At 41.9% G+C, this 14,210-nt stretch overlaps 2 protein-coding genes across 4 annotated transcripts; both read left to right on the top strand.

Annotated features, from left to right (window-relative positions):
• Positions 1–6,518: 6,518 nt before the first annotated feature.
• On the top strand, positions 6,519–8,414 carry LOC144987847 (serine protease HTRA1A-like). 3 transcript variants are annotated; one of them, XM_078937447.1, is made up of 6 exons: positions 6,519–6,694; positions 6,806–6,920; positions 7,014–7,103; positions 7,418–7,585; positions 7,660–7,691; positions 8,291–8,414. In XM_078937447.1, coding segments are annotated over exons 1-6 (447 nt in total). In that variant the 5' UTR covers positions 6,519–6,653; the 3' UTR covers positions 8,292–8,414. The 3 variants fall into 3 exon arrangements, 2 of the variants coding, with proteins under 2 accessions (XP_078793573.1, XP_078793572.1); XR_013651517.1 differs by having other exon boundaries at positions 7,418–7,691; XM_078937446.1 differs by lacking the exon at positions 8,291–8,414 and having other exon boundaries at positions 7,660–8,029.
• An 834-nt stretch (positions 8,415–9,248) lies between these two features.
• On the top strand, positions 9,249–13,997 carry LOC105356541 (uncharacterized). Its single transcript, XM_078937444.1, has 11 exons — positions 9,249–9,463; positions 9,538–9,569; positions 10,173–10,343; positions 10,429–10,461; positions 10,603–10,721; positions 11,244–11,355; positions 11,448–11,534; positions 12,281–12,313; positions 12,424–12,531; positions 12,712–12,882; positions 12,994–13,997. The coding sequence occupies exons 2-11, from the start codon at positions 9,567–9,569 to the stop codon at positions 13,054–13,056; spliced, it is 900 nt and encodes a 299-aa protein (XP_078793570.1). The 5' UTR covers positions 9,249–9,463; positions 9,538–9,566; the 3' UTR covers positions 13,057–13,997.
• The last annotated feature ends 213 nt before the right edge of the window (positions 13,998–14,210 follow it).

The raw sequence follows: 14,210 nt of genomic DNA, 5'->3' as shown, positions 1-14,210 counted from the left end.
CGGGTTCTCAGCAGGTTATCCAGTTTGATGGTGAGGGCTATGAGTTGATCCAAGGATACTCCCTCGTCGCAGCATGCCTGTTCTCACTGCAGCTCTGTGGTGAGTCCCTCACGAAAAGCCGTCATCGCCGAGCTGCTTGTCCAGTTTGTGCAAGCCGCAAGAATCCAGCGAAGAGGCGGCGGCAGTCTGTCGCCCCTGCTTGATCCCGTATAGCTGTTCACAGGGATCTTTGCTGTCCGCAGGGTGGTTAAACCTGAAGTTGCTCAGTGAGTGCAGCATATGAGTGGAAGGGTAACGCATCTCGAGTCCACTCTCATGCTTCTCCGGTCAGGAGTGAGCACACCAGCGACACTTTGGCATCTTCTGTGGAATAGAGGCTTGATTGTTGGTGCAGAAACAGATCACACTGCATGAGGAAGCCTAGGCATTGCCCAAGGTTCCCGTTGAATTTGTCTAGAATCACTATTCTCAGCTCAAAAGTGAGAACTGATCTGCTGAGCTGAGTCCCTTTAAGTCAGTCCAGTGCAGCAGAAAAACAAGTTTACTGCAAGAAAGATAAAGATTAAGCCTTAAAAGTCAGGAAGTTAGACTGAGCATTAAGGAATGCAAAAACAGTTCTAGTTTGCATGTTCTCCCTGTGCATGCGTAGTTTCTCTCCGGGATCTCCGGCTTCCTCCCACAGTCCAAAAACATGCTTCATAGGTTAATTGGCAACTCTAAATTATCCTTAGGTGTGAGTGTGAGAATGAATGGGTGTGTTATTTGTGGATATTCTACCCTGCGACAGGCTGGCGACCTGCCCAGCACATCCCTTGCCTTCCCCCACAAGTTGCCGCGTGACCCCGAAAAGGGACAAAACAGAATAGAAAATGAATGAATGACTATAAAAATTGAAATCTGAGTATTACATGCAAAAGTAACATGACCTGCATGAATTAGAATGTGCATCATTAGTAAGCAGAACTTGTTTCATGCGTTCATCAGTTTCCATTTTTAATTTAAAGACTGATTCTCTATGATTTGGGCAGAAGTAGTTAAATATCTATACTGGCTGTAAAAAATGTGAGTTATGGTAGACATCTGAAGTGCTGTTCTTAAGTATCTAACATCAACTTCACATGTGTAACTTGTGATTTTTCTCTACTGAAATGTCTTGGAAAACTGTTAAATTTGTACAAAAGACTTTAGATTAGATTTTATGTGAAAATTTAAAGTAGGCTGCACTCATGTTTCAGCAGGACTTCAAAATAATTGTAACGGTCCCCTGTTTGGGGTATATTTTCTTGTCTGCATAAATATAAATACACTGCTTTTTTATTTTTTATATGCAAAATTCTGTTGTATGTTTTAAAAAAAATACAATGGAGGGGAAACTGTTTTTGACTCTAGTTAAATAAATGTCAATAACAAATTGGAATAAAATGCAACATAGCGATAAAAAAAGGAAAAAAAATTCTCTGGAGGACATTTTTGACAATTTGACAAGCATGTGACATTAAGTATTCCTGTTGAACTGGATATAAATTAGACAAGAATGCATGACTGCATTTTGTTAGAAATGAAAGTACCAGTGACGTGCATCGTGATAAAATAGAAAAAAGTACATTAAGTAAATATTATTTTCCACTGATCCATGTTAAAGATACATGTTCAGTTGACATGTTTTCTACAGTTTCAAAGGTTAATCTCCATTGAGAGGGAGAGACTCATTAAACTATAAGAAAATAAGGAAGACTTTTACAACAGGGTCAAAGAGCTTTTTATGGAGAAGGATCGGTGCATGGACTCAAAAAGTATTGCCAAACATGGTTTTCAAGTTTTGTTTTTTAAAAATAACATGGGAGTAAGTGGGGGAAAAAGTAAGTATTTGAAAGCTAAATTATAGGCCTGAAAGATTTATTTTTAGGCTCATTTTCAAAGATAACATGTGATAACACTGTTATGTGAAATTGTTACTGAGAGTAAAAATTAAATGTGTGCTGAACACATATGTATACTTTAATTTATTTACAGTATATATGAATAATTTATACACAAGAAGAGTGTTCTATCCATGTCTAGAAAATAAATATTCTTTGAAGGACAAATATACTCTTGTGTGTATCTTATATGCTGTTACATGCTGTTTGATGAATGGTGAAATATTCAGTTCTTGCTATTGTAAATCTGACTCCAGAGGAGTCGGTGCCTCACCAACCATCAACATATACATGTCTTGAATTTGCACTTTCCTAGATCCTGAGAGGATGTTCCACCTATGAAGGTACAGAAACATATACTTTGGTTAAACCTAACACTATAATGGTCAAGGAATAGTTCAAATTCCATCCTCGCATAGAATTAGAAGCACTCTCTTTTTTACTAGATAAATAATCTGCCCCTAATCTGATAAGGACCAGATTATGGCAACTATGTAAAAATATATATTTAAAAAATATCAAAATAGGGGTGGGATTATATAAAATCGCTTCTTCCTGCTCCCTTTCAAGCAACAAATCAAGTTCTACTTGACTTTATTTGATAATCATTCTATGTTATCAATCTAATGTGGCATCTGTGTTCTGAATGCACTTACTGGAAAAAAAAGGTTTATCATTTTGTCCTTTTTTTCTTTATTTTCTAATCAAAGTATTAATTTGATTTCTAAAATTGGGTCTGTTATATCTTTTTTTGTGTTTTTTTTTCTGCAAAGTTCTATATTGTCAATGCTCTACACAAACCAATCAAATCCGACATAATTGTCAGAAGTTGGAGCTCTGTCTCCCCCTCTGGTCACAAGCAGGAACTGTCTCCAAAGACCTAACCACACCTGACTCATTCATCCATTAACCACAGTCTACTTAAGTTCTGCTCTGAGTTCAGCTCAGTGTGAAGTACCGTTTGTGTTACTCTGCCTTCATTACCGAGTGTTATATTTTAGACCTGTTCTGCTGTCTCCTGATCCTTTTTGCCTGCTGCCTGCCCAATTCTTGCCTGGATCCTGACTACCCCATCTCTCCTTTGATGATCTTATTCCTGTTATTGACCCCTGCCTGCCTGACCCTGATTTCACTTTATGGACTTTTAGCTGAGCTAATAAACCTGCTGCATTAGGAACCAGGCGTCTGCCTGTTCCTGTGACAGTAATATTTCATGACTTAAAACTTAATCAAGACGGTCAAACAGAATTTGCTAATTATAGGAAAGATTGTGAATCATGGCAACGAATCTCTTGGCGTATATCTCCGTCACAACTCCATTTTTTATTTACTTTGAATGATAAAATATGCTATATTTTATGTATTAGCATTTTTCTGTTTTTTTTTTTTGAATGTCAATATTTCTTAACTCTTTCAGAGCTTCAGTTTGTTCGAGTTCTTCATCAATTACTATGTAAATAACCGATGAAGCAGATGAACTGAATTTTTGTCGGTGGGCATATTTCGGGGAAAGAGCAGAGCTTGCTGATACAATGTTTGTATATATATATATATATATATATATATATATATATATATATATATATATATATATATTTCTTTTTTTTTTACTTATATTGTTTTATTCGCAGCTTTATTTATTTATTTATTTGACTTTTTTTATTCCACTGAAAAAAATTGCACTGTAATTTCTTTGTACATGTACAACATTGTTTCTAAACTTAACAGAAAAATATCGTCATTGTTTTGTAACGTGATTGTGTAAATCATGATGTAACAAACATAAAAGTTGTCATATGTCAGTCCAAAATAAACAAAAAATTTATTTTTAGGTACATTTTTGAAAAAAGTTTATTTCATTTCCGAGAATTTCTCCTTTTAAATCGCTGTCATCAGAACGGTACATGCACATTGCACAAGCTCCCTGATTTGCCCCATCCAGCGTGTACATCAGCTCAGGTGAGGAGGAATAGAAGATGGTACATTGCTGCTTTCAAGTGCGCCCAAGGCTGGATTTTATTGTTGGCGTCACGTATTTTAAATTAAACTTAAAGTTTAAGTCCCATTAGCCGCCACACACCTAGTTCTCCTAGTTTTCATGGGCTCACCTAAGTTTTTGTGTGTGTGTAATTCTGGTATACACATTTATTTAGCCATTCTACACATGTTTAAAAAAGTGTCTATTTGGAACCAAAAATATGTCACTTTAAATGTTTTCTTTATCGCTACAGATAAGCGTTTGAGAATAGAGACTGTCAGTCTGCGTCATTTATGCGCCCCCCCCCCGCCGCCCTTGTGTCAAACTCATGCAAGTTCCAGTGTGTAGAAAGGGGGATCAAGGGCGTGGCTTATCAGCTCAGCATCCATAACTATGGTCGTTAGAAATAATAGTTTGGGCGATACATCGCAATAGTTCATTTTGCAATATTTGCATTGATTCACAACGCTGTCAGGACGATATTTATGTAATTATGTATGAGCGTCCTTCAGTATCTGACTCGTTATCCAATTTAACCTACAACCGCTAGATGCCAGCATCGCCCACTGAGCCTCTTTGAGCAGCTCTAAACCACACAAGACCACTACAAGGTCTCAGCGAGAACCAGCTTGTTCTGTTGTAATGAGACATGAACTACTCAGTTTTTACTTGGGATTGTACCGAACCAAAACTCTGTGCCATGTTGCTGCCAGTTACATATAAAAACGCGGATTGCGGTGCTTCGCAGATAAAACGAGTGAAGCAGTGCAGCTGCACAGTGTCTAATCCACGTAGCATGCATTAGACACACATGCAAGTCTGCCAAAATGGAGACTTGCATGTAAACAAAACATCTTAGCTAGATTTAAGAAACTCTCCTGCTTCCTCTTATGCTACCTCATCATCACTTTATTGTTTCTGGAAAGAAATGTTTTCTCACCCTTTTTTTTTGAAGCACCATTCAGACTCCTGAACCGCTTAAAAGTACTGGAGAAGTTGGAGAAGTTACATTAAGCAATGTTGAAAATGAACAGCACTTTATTTCCCCAATCATACTTTTAGAACCTTATTGGTTGAGGCACATTCATTCCATTTTTTTCTTGTACTGAAATATATTTTGTTGTGGAAATCAGATAATGTTGACTGTTCCCTTTCTATGTTTTAACTTACCAAAATAAAAGCCCTATAAAATTGCTTGGGTAAAAGCAACTTAGAATGAGATTCTGTCGCATTGCTTAACATTGTGATCATTAAATAAACTGAATTTGACAATGTTATTAAAATTGAAGACATATTGAAATTCAGGTAGAGCTTTTTTCAAGTCATCTTTAAAAAAAGAAAATGAGTTCCGGTACAATATCGGTATACGCATCGTATTGCCAGACTTACCAATACACACCCCTAGTTTTTAATGTTTCTGCGTAAATCTAAAGTTAAAGTTTGGGAAAAGTCTGATCAGGATAAAACCGAGTGAAAAGTAGTATATACAAATAGTATAGTCACTAGGAGGTAGGTGAAGTGCTGCACAGGTTCAGGCCTTGTCATCTCAGATGATAGAGATGTGATTATCTGCACCCATGTTGTCAAGGGGAGCTGCAGAGTGCAGCTGAGTGACAGCAATGTTGTTTACTAAAATGTCAATTCGTCCTGACATGTTTGTCTCTGCTGATCATCTGGCCTTTACTGAGGGAGTGGGCGCTTTATATAAATCAAGGAGAGATCTTCTCTGATGTAGTAGATGGTGACAAGAATCTGCTCAAATCTGCGTCGTCTTCATCGCCATCTTGGTGAGGTCGTTGGCGCCCACATGACAATGATTTCTATAGCCTTTGGTGGCAACCAAGTAGCTTTTATTTTATCTATTTATATTTATACAGAGATATAATTATTAACATAATATATTATATATACATAATTTGTTGTTAAATAAGAGAAACAGTCAGACTTAAAAGCTTAAACTTTAATGAAAAATGCATAGTTGCAGGACTTCTTACAAATAAAGATGTTTTACAAAGAATATTTAAAAATAATGTATAAACATTTAGAAGTTTTAGATCTCTTTGACATGTAATTTAAATGATGTAGAAAAGCCCAACAATAGCTCAATAATAAGTCAATAATATTATTAATCACAAGTAAATCAACAGCAAGTGAACAATAATATATAACAACAAATACATAATATATCAATAATCATACATAATGATAATAATAAATCAATAATAAATAATAAAATCATAGATATTCATCCCCCCCAGTCAAGGTAGCTCCTTCCTCCTTTTTAGAAGTAGTGATATAATAGCACAGGATTCATAATCACGGATGACGGTGATATAATCAATAATGCTCTCATAGATTGTCATCCCCCCCGCCCCGTTAGCCCTTGATATGCTGGAACAAGGATGTTACAGACATTGTGGATGGCATAATGCCAGCAGTGGTGTTTGTACGTGTGTTCCAGAGGTTACTAGAATGTCAATTCGTCCTAACATGTTTGTCTCTGCTGATGTTCTGGCCTTTAATGAGGGAGTGGGAGCTGTAGATGTCAAGCAGAGATCTTCTCTGATGTAGTAGGTGGTGTCAAGAATCTGCTCAAATCTGCATTGTCTTCATCCCCCTCCCACAGATTCCCCTGCCCATCTTCCACTTTGGCAGCTCTGCTGCTGTGCGGCTAGGGGAGACTGTCCTGGCCTTCGGGAACCCTCCACCCTACATATGGACCAGAACAATGTGGATGGTGAGCGGGAGAAGATTGCATGGAAGCATCAGTGTCATCGTGCACAGCGCCTTCACTACCGTGAGCTCCCACTGTGGTTTGGTCAGGATCGTTCAGAACTTGCTCACTGCAGCTTGAAAATGCAGTGAGTAAATTGTTCTTAGGTCTGCTGTCCCGTGTGTCTCTCTTTAGATCTCTATTCTTAAGGAGGAAGGTGCTTTGGACAACAAGGACTGGGTTCATCATAACAGATGACGGTGATATAATCACCAATGCCCAAGTCGTCCAGGGGGGCTGCAGAGTGCAGGTGAGCGACAGCAACGTAGTTTTACTAAAACTTCCATTTGTCATAGTTTGAAGAACAGGAAATAGGTCTGATTGTGTCCTCACTGATTTCCAGGTGGAGCTGAAGAGTGGAGATAGATTTGATGCCACCATCAGACGTGTGGATGAGGAGGTCAACATCGCCCTAATCCACATTAATTCATCGGTGAGAATGTGTGCCCCTCCTGTTTGGAATGCAAGGGGAGGGGTCACGAAGTCCAGTTCTCTTATACAGTCATGGGCTAAGACCACTCTGGGGAAGAAAGCCGTCTCTTTATTCCTGTTTGAAAAGGATCTGTGTCGCCACCTAGAGGGCAGTAGAGGTGATGTCCTAGGTGGAAGTTGTCTCTTGTGATGTTCTGGCCTTTACTGAGGGAGTGGGAGCTGTAGATGTCAGGCAGAGATCTTCTCTGATGTAGTAGGTGGTGTAAAAAAAACTGCTCAAATCTGCACCGTCTTTGTCTTCATCATCTCCCACAGATGAAGCTGCCCATCCTGCGACTCTGCACCTCCACAGCTGTGCGGTCAGGCCAATCGGTCCTAGCTTTCGGCAACTCTCCCTCCATGAATGGGACCGTCACTATGGGGATAGTGAGTGGAAGACGGTCCCTAAGAGGAAACATGATACAGCACAGCGCCGTGATCACTGTGAGCCCCCACTGTGGTGTCCGTGAAGATCGTTCAGAACTTACTGACTGAAGCTTCTGCCTCTTTTCTTTTAGGGAGGATTCTTGGGGGGGCACTTGTTACTATGGTGAGTGATTCTCATCTGAACAGAAGCTGGATTCTGACATTCAGATTATAATAAGATAATATTAACTATAACAAATAAGTGTAGTAATAGATATCCATTTTGAACAACAGGAAAATGGATTTGTGTCCGATGCTCTCATAGATTATCTCACACCCCCCCCCCCAGTCAAGGGAGCTCCTTCCTCCTTTTTAGAAGTGGGAATATAATCCTAGATATCGTGGATGCCACAACACCAGCAGTGGTGTCCATATTTGGTTTCCGGAGGTAAATGCCTGAACAGCAACAGGAAAATGGATTTGTTTCCACTGCTCTCATAGATTGTCATCCCCCCCCCCCCCCCCCCCGTCAACCCTTGATATGCTGGAACAGGGATGTTACAGACATTGTGGATGGCATAATGCCAGCAGTGGTGTTTGTACGTGTGATCCAGAGGTTACTGAAAAAAATGTCAATTCGTCATGACATGTTTGTCTCTGCTGATGTTCTGGCCTTTAATGAGGGAGTGGGAGCTGTAGATGTCAAGCAGAGATCTTCTCTGATGTAGTAGGTGGTGTCAAGGATCTGCTCAAATCTGCATTGTCTTCATCGCCCTCCCACAGATTCCCCTGCCCATCCTGCGACTCTGCAGCTCCACAGCTGTGCGGCCAGGCCAGACGTTCATCGCTGTTGGCAATCCTCCAGCATTCAAATACACTGTTACACCGGGCATTGTAAGCCACAGAAGGCTGTATGGGGACTACGATATCATCGTCCACAGCGCCTTCACTACTGTGAGCTCCCACTGTGGTTTGGTCAGTGTGTCTGTGAGGATCGTTCAGAACTTACTGACTGCAGCTTCTCCCTCTTCTCTTCTAGGGAGGATTCTCGGGGGGCGGGGCGGCGCTTGTCAATATGGTTGTCATACATATGCAAAACTGCAGCTGTGAAAAATAACTAATTTTTTTATTTCAATATTTGTTCTTAGGTCTGCTGTCCCGTGTGTCTCTCTTGAGATCTCTATTCTTAAGGAGGAAGGTGCTTTGGACAACAAGGACTGGGTTCATCATAACAGATGATGGTGATATAATCACCAATGCCCAAGTCGTCCAGGGGAGCTGCAGAGTGCAGGTGAGCGACAGCAACGTAGTTTTACTAAAACTTCCATTTGTCATAGTTTGAAGAACAGGAAATAGGTCTGATTGTGTCCTCACTGATTTCCAGGTGGAGCTGAAAAGTGGAGATAGATTTGATGCCACCATCAGACGTGTGGATGAGGAGGTCAACATCGCCCTAATCCACATTAATTCATCGGTGAGAATGTGTGCCCCTCCTGTTTGGAATGCAAGGGGAGGGGTCACGAAGTCCAGTTCTCTTATACAGTCATGGGCTAAGACCACTCTGGGGAAGAAAGCCGTCTCTTTATTCCTGTTTGAAAAGGATCTGTGTCGCCACCTAGAGGGCAGTAGAGGTGATGTCCTAGGTGGAAGTTGTCTCTTGTGATGTTCTGGCCTTTACTGAGGGAGTGGGAGCTGTAGATGTCAGGCAGAGATCTTCTCTGATGTAGTAGGTGGTGTAAAAAAAACTGCTCAAATCTGCACCGTCTTTGTCTTCATCATCTCCCACAGATGAAGCTGCCCATCCTGCGACTCTGCACCTCCACAGCTGTGCGGTCAGGCCAATCGGTCCTAGCTTTCGGCAACTCTCCCTCCATGAATGGGACCGTCACTATGGGGATAGTGAGTGGAAGACGGTCCCTAAGAGGAAACATGATACAGCACAGCGCCGTGATCACTGTGAGCCCCCACTGTGGTGTCCGTGAAGATCGTTCAGAACTTACTGACTGAAGCTTCTGCCTCTTTTCTTTTAGGGAGGATTCTTGGGGGGGCACTTGTTACTATGGTGAGTGATTCTCATCTGAACAGAAGCTGGATTCTGACATTCAGATTATAATAAGATAATATTAACTATAACAAATAAGTGTAGTAATAGATATCCATTTTGAACAACAGGAAAATGGATTTGTGTCCATTGCTCTCATAGATTAACTCACCCCCCCCCCCCCCCCCCCCAGTCAAGGGAGCTCCTTCCTCCTTTTTAGAAGTGGGAATATAATCCTAGATATCGACGATGCCACAACACCAGCAGTGGTGTCCATATTTGGTTTCCGGAGGTAAATGCCTGAACAGCAACAGGAAAATGGATTTGTTTCCACTGCTCTCATAGATTGTCATCCCCCCCCCCCCCCCCCGTCAACCCTTGATATGCTGGAACAGGGATGTTACAGACATTGTGGATGGCATAATGCCAGCAGTGGTGTTTGTACGTGTGATCCAGAGGTTACTGAAAAAATGTCAATTCGTCATGACATGTTTGTCTCTGCTGATGTTCTGGCCTTTAATGAGGGAGTGGGAGCTGTAGATGTCAAGCAGAGATCTTCTCTGATGTAGTAGGTGGTGTCAAGGATCTGCTCAAATCTGCATTGTCTTCATCGCCCTCCCACAGATTCCCCTGCCCATCCTGCGACTCTGCAGCTCCACAGCTGTGCGGCCAGGCCAGACGTTCATCGCTGTTGGCAATCCTCCAGCATTCAAATACACTGTTACACTGGGCATTGTAAGCCACAGAAGGCTGTATGGGGACTACGATATCATCGTCCACAGCGCCTTCACTACTGTGAGCTCCCACTGTGGTTTGGTCAGTGTGTCTGTGAGGATCGTTCAGAACTTACTGACTGCAGCTTCTCCCTGTTTTCTTTTAGGAAGAATTCTCGGGGGGACCGCTGATAAATCTGGTGAGTGATGTTTATCTGAGCAGAAGCTGGATTCTGACATTCAGATTATAATAAGATAATATTAACTATAATAAATAAGTTTAATAATAGCTATCCATTATGAACAATAGGAAAATGGATTTGTGTCCTTTGCTCTCATAGATTATCATCCCCCCCACCAGTCAAGGGAGCTCCTTCCTCCTTTTTAGAAGTAGGAATATAATCCCAGATATCGTGGATGCCACAACACCAGCAGTGGTGTCCATATTATGTTTCTGGAAGTAAGTGCCTGAACCTCTGTTCACTGAGCTGAAGGCTGGCTGTAGTGATGGGATGTTGAAGCCTCAGCTGCGTTTACCTGGACAAAAGTAATCGCAATGAAGATCAGAATAAAAATGCGTCATGTAAACATTGATTTTAAATGATTGATCTTTATGCTAAGTCTCTGATGATGTGTTAACAGAAGTATACTAGTACTTTCAGAGACACAGATGAGCTCCTTATGGAGCCTTTATAATTTGAAATCAACTTTGAGTGTAACATCATGTTAATTCCTCTTCAAAAACAGCCCCAAGTCGGTATTTTGATCCATTCAAGCATTTCTGAGTATTCCTCTAAAACCTGTTCTCTGAGCGGATTGACACACATATGCAAAAATGGAGCTGCGGAAATAACTAACTTTTTATTTTCAAAATCGTTCTTTAGTGTAACAAAGGAAATATATTCTCATATATATGCATGTAGGCTTAAGAATTGCATGCTATATGCCCCTTAAATATGTTGTCACCTCTGTCTCTCTTTAGATCTCTATTCTTCAGGAGGGAGGCTTGGCTGACACGGACTGGGTTCATAGTCACGGATGATGGTGATATAATCACCAATGCCCACATTGTCTGGGAGAGCTGCAGAGTGCAGGTGAGCACAGCAACGTAGTTTTACTAGAACTTCAAGTCGTCATATTTTGAAGAACAGGAAATAGGTCTGATTGTGTCCTCACCGTTTTCCAGGTGGAGCTGAGAAGTGGAGATAGATTTGATGCCACCATCAAACCTATGGATGAGGCCGATATCGCCCTAATCCACATTAATTCATCGGTGAGAATGTGCTTCCTCTTTGTCCTCTTCCTCTCCTTCCTCATTCTCCAGTTTTCTTTCTTTTCCTCTTCCTCTCCCTTTTCCCCTTTCCTTCTTTTTAACCCACCACTTTATTTAGAGTCAGTTCACAGCTTTGGTTGTCTGAAGGCACTACCCAAAACACGAGAAAAATCAAATCAACTTTGCTCATTGCAGTTGTCATATTCAAAGTATTTAGTCAGCCCCCAAAAGTTCTCCCACTTCAAAGATGAGAGAGGCATGAGAACAAAATAAGGATCATAAAGAACATTATAGAACAAAAAAGACATCAGAGTAAGAATGGTTAGTTATTCAGACCAATAGAACAACTGAATAACAGCTGTTTATTTCCTTTTAAAAATCTATGGGGTTTTGGCTTGCTGTGACCAACAGGTACTTCCTGTTTGGAATGCAAAGGGAGGGGTCACTAAGTCCAATTCTCTCATACAGTCATGGGCTGAGTAGTGATCAGAAGAAAGTGGGTAAGAGCCAACGTCATTCAGCACAGCGCCTTGCAGCTGCTGCTGCACGGCCAGGGGAGTCGGTCCTGGCCGTTGGGAACCCTACGCGTTTAAAGGGAACTGTAACACATGGCATCGTTAATATTAAGACCGATGTGATACAGCACAGCGCCATCACTACTGTGAGCTCCCACTGTGGTTTGGTCAGCGTGTCTGTGAGGATCGTTCAGAACTTACTGACTGCAGCTTCTCCCTGTTTTCTTTTAGGGAGGATTCTCGGGGGAGCCGCTGATAAATCTGGTGAGTGATGTTCATCTGAGCAGAAGCTGGATTCTGACATTCAGAGTATAATTAGATAATATTAACTATAATAAATAAGTCTAATAATAGCTATCCATTTTGATCAACAGGGAAATGGATTTGTTTCCACTGCTCTCATAGATTGTCAACCCCCACCCCAATGTTGGAACAGGAATGTTACAGACATTGTGGATGTCATAATGCCAGCAGTGGTGTTTGTACGTGTGTTCCAGAGGTTACTAGAATGTCAATTCGTCCTAACATGTTTGTCTCTGCTGATGTTCTGGCCTTTAATGAGGGAGTGGGAGCTGTAGATGTCAAGCAGAGATCTTCTCTGATGTAGTAGGTGGTGTCAAGAATCTGCTCAAATCTGCATTGTCTTCATCCCCCTCCCACAGATTCCCCTGCCCATCTTCCACTTTGGCAGCTCTGCTGCTGTGCGGCTAGGGGAGACTGTCCTGGCCTTCGGGAACCCTCCACCCTACATATGGACCAGAACAATGTGGATGGTGAGCGGGAGAAGATTGCATGGAAGCATCAGTGTCATCGTGCACAGCGCCTTCACTACCGTGAGCTCCCACTGTGGTTTGGTCAGGATCGTTCAGAACTTGCTCACTGCAGCTTGAAAATGCAGTGAGTAAATTGTTCTTAGGTCTGCTGTCCCGTGTGTCTCTCTTTAGATCTCTATTCTTAAGGAGGAAGGTGCTTTGGACAACAAGGACTGGGTTCATCATAACAGATGACGGTGATATAATCACCAATGCCCAAGTCGTCCAGGGGGGCTGCAGAGTGCAGGTGAGCGACAGCAACGTAGTTTTACTAAAACTTCCATTTGTCATAGTTTGAAGAACAGGAAATAGGTCTGATTGTGTCCTCACTGATTTCCAGGTGGAGCTGAAGAGTGGAGATAGATTTGATGCCACCATCAGACGTGTGGATGAGGAGGTCAACATCGCCCTAATCCACATTAATTCATCGGTGAGAATGTGTGCCCCTCCTGTTTGGAATGCAAGGGGAGGGGTCACGAAGTCCAGTTCTCTTATACAGTCATGGGCTAAGACCACTCTGGGGAAGAAAGCCGTCTCTTTATTCCTGTTTGAAAAGGATCTGTGTCGCCACCTAGAGGGCAGTAGAGGTGATGTCCTAGGTGGAAGTTGTCTCTTGTGATGTTCTGGCCTTTACTGAGGGAGTGGGAGCTGTAGATGTCAGGCAGAGATCTTCTCTGATGTAGTAGGTGGTGTAAAAAAAACTGCTCAAATCTGCACCGTCTTTGTCTTCATCATCTCCCACAGATGAAGCTGCCCATCCTGCGACTCTGCACCTCCACAGCTGTGCGGTCAGGCCAATCGGTCCTAGCTTTCGGCAACTCTCCCTCCATGAATGGGACCGTCACTATGGGGATAGTGAGTGGAAGACGGTCCCTAAGAGGAAACATGATACAGCACAGCGCCGTGATCACTGTGAGCCCCCACTGTGGTGTCCGTGAAGATCGTTCAGAACTTACTGACTGAAGCTTCTGCCTCTTTTCTTTTAGGGAGGATTCTTGGGGGGGCACTTGTTACTATGGTGAGTGATTCTCATCTGAACAGAAGCTGGATTCTGACATTCAGATTATAATAAGATAATATTAACTATAACAAATAAGTGTAGTAATAGATATCCATTTTGAACAACAGGAAAATGGATTTGTGTCCATTGCTCTCATAGATTAACTCACCCCCCCCCCCCCCCCCCCAGTCAAGGGAGCTCCTTCCTCCTTTTTAGAAGTGGGAATATAATCCTAGATATCGACGATGCCACAACACCAGCAGTGGTGTCCATATTTGGTTTCCGGAGGTAAATGCCTGAACAGCAACAGGAAAATGGATTTGTTTCCACTGCTCTCATAGATTGTCAT

The sequence above is a fragment of the Oryzias latipes genome, chromosome 19 (genome assembly GCF_053564925.1).
Source record: "Oryzias latipes strain Hd-rR chromosome 19, Olatipes_Hd-rR_3.1".
Taxonomy (NCBI): Eukaryota; Metazoa; Chordata; class Actinopteri; order Beloniformes; family Adrianichthyidae; genus Oryzias; species Oryzias latipes.
The sequence above is the reverse complement of the archived record's forward strand: the minus strand, read 5'-3'. Positions and strand labels throughout refer to the sequence as shown.

Bases quoted from the DNA above. Each gene is read 5' to 3' on its own strand.
- LOC105356541 (XM_078937444.1), top strand. The intron at 10,344-10,428 runs GTGAGCTCCCAC...GTTTTCTTTTAG, and splicing joins TCCACAGCGCCTTCACTACT to GAAGAATTCTCGGGGGGACC. The intron at 12,883-12,993 runs GTGAGCTCCCAC...GTCTCTCTTTAG, and splicing joins TGCACAGCGCCTTCACTACC to ATCTCTATTCTTAAGGAGGA.
- LOC144987847 (XM_078937446.1), top strand. From the start codon at position 6,654: ATGGAAGCATCAGTGTCATCGTGCACAGCGCCTTCACTACC. The intron at 7,104-7,417 runs GTGAGAATGTGT...CATCTCCCACAG, and splicing joins TAATCCACATTAATTCATCG to ATGAAGCTGCCCATCCTGCG. The intron at 7,586-7,659 runs GTGAGCCCCCAC...CTTTTCTTTTAG, and splicing joins AGCACAGCGCCGTGATCACT to GGAGGATTCTTGGGGGGGCA.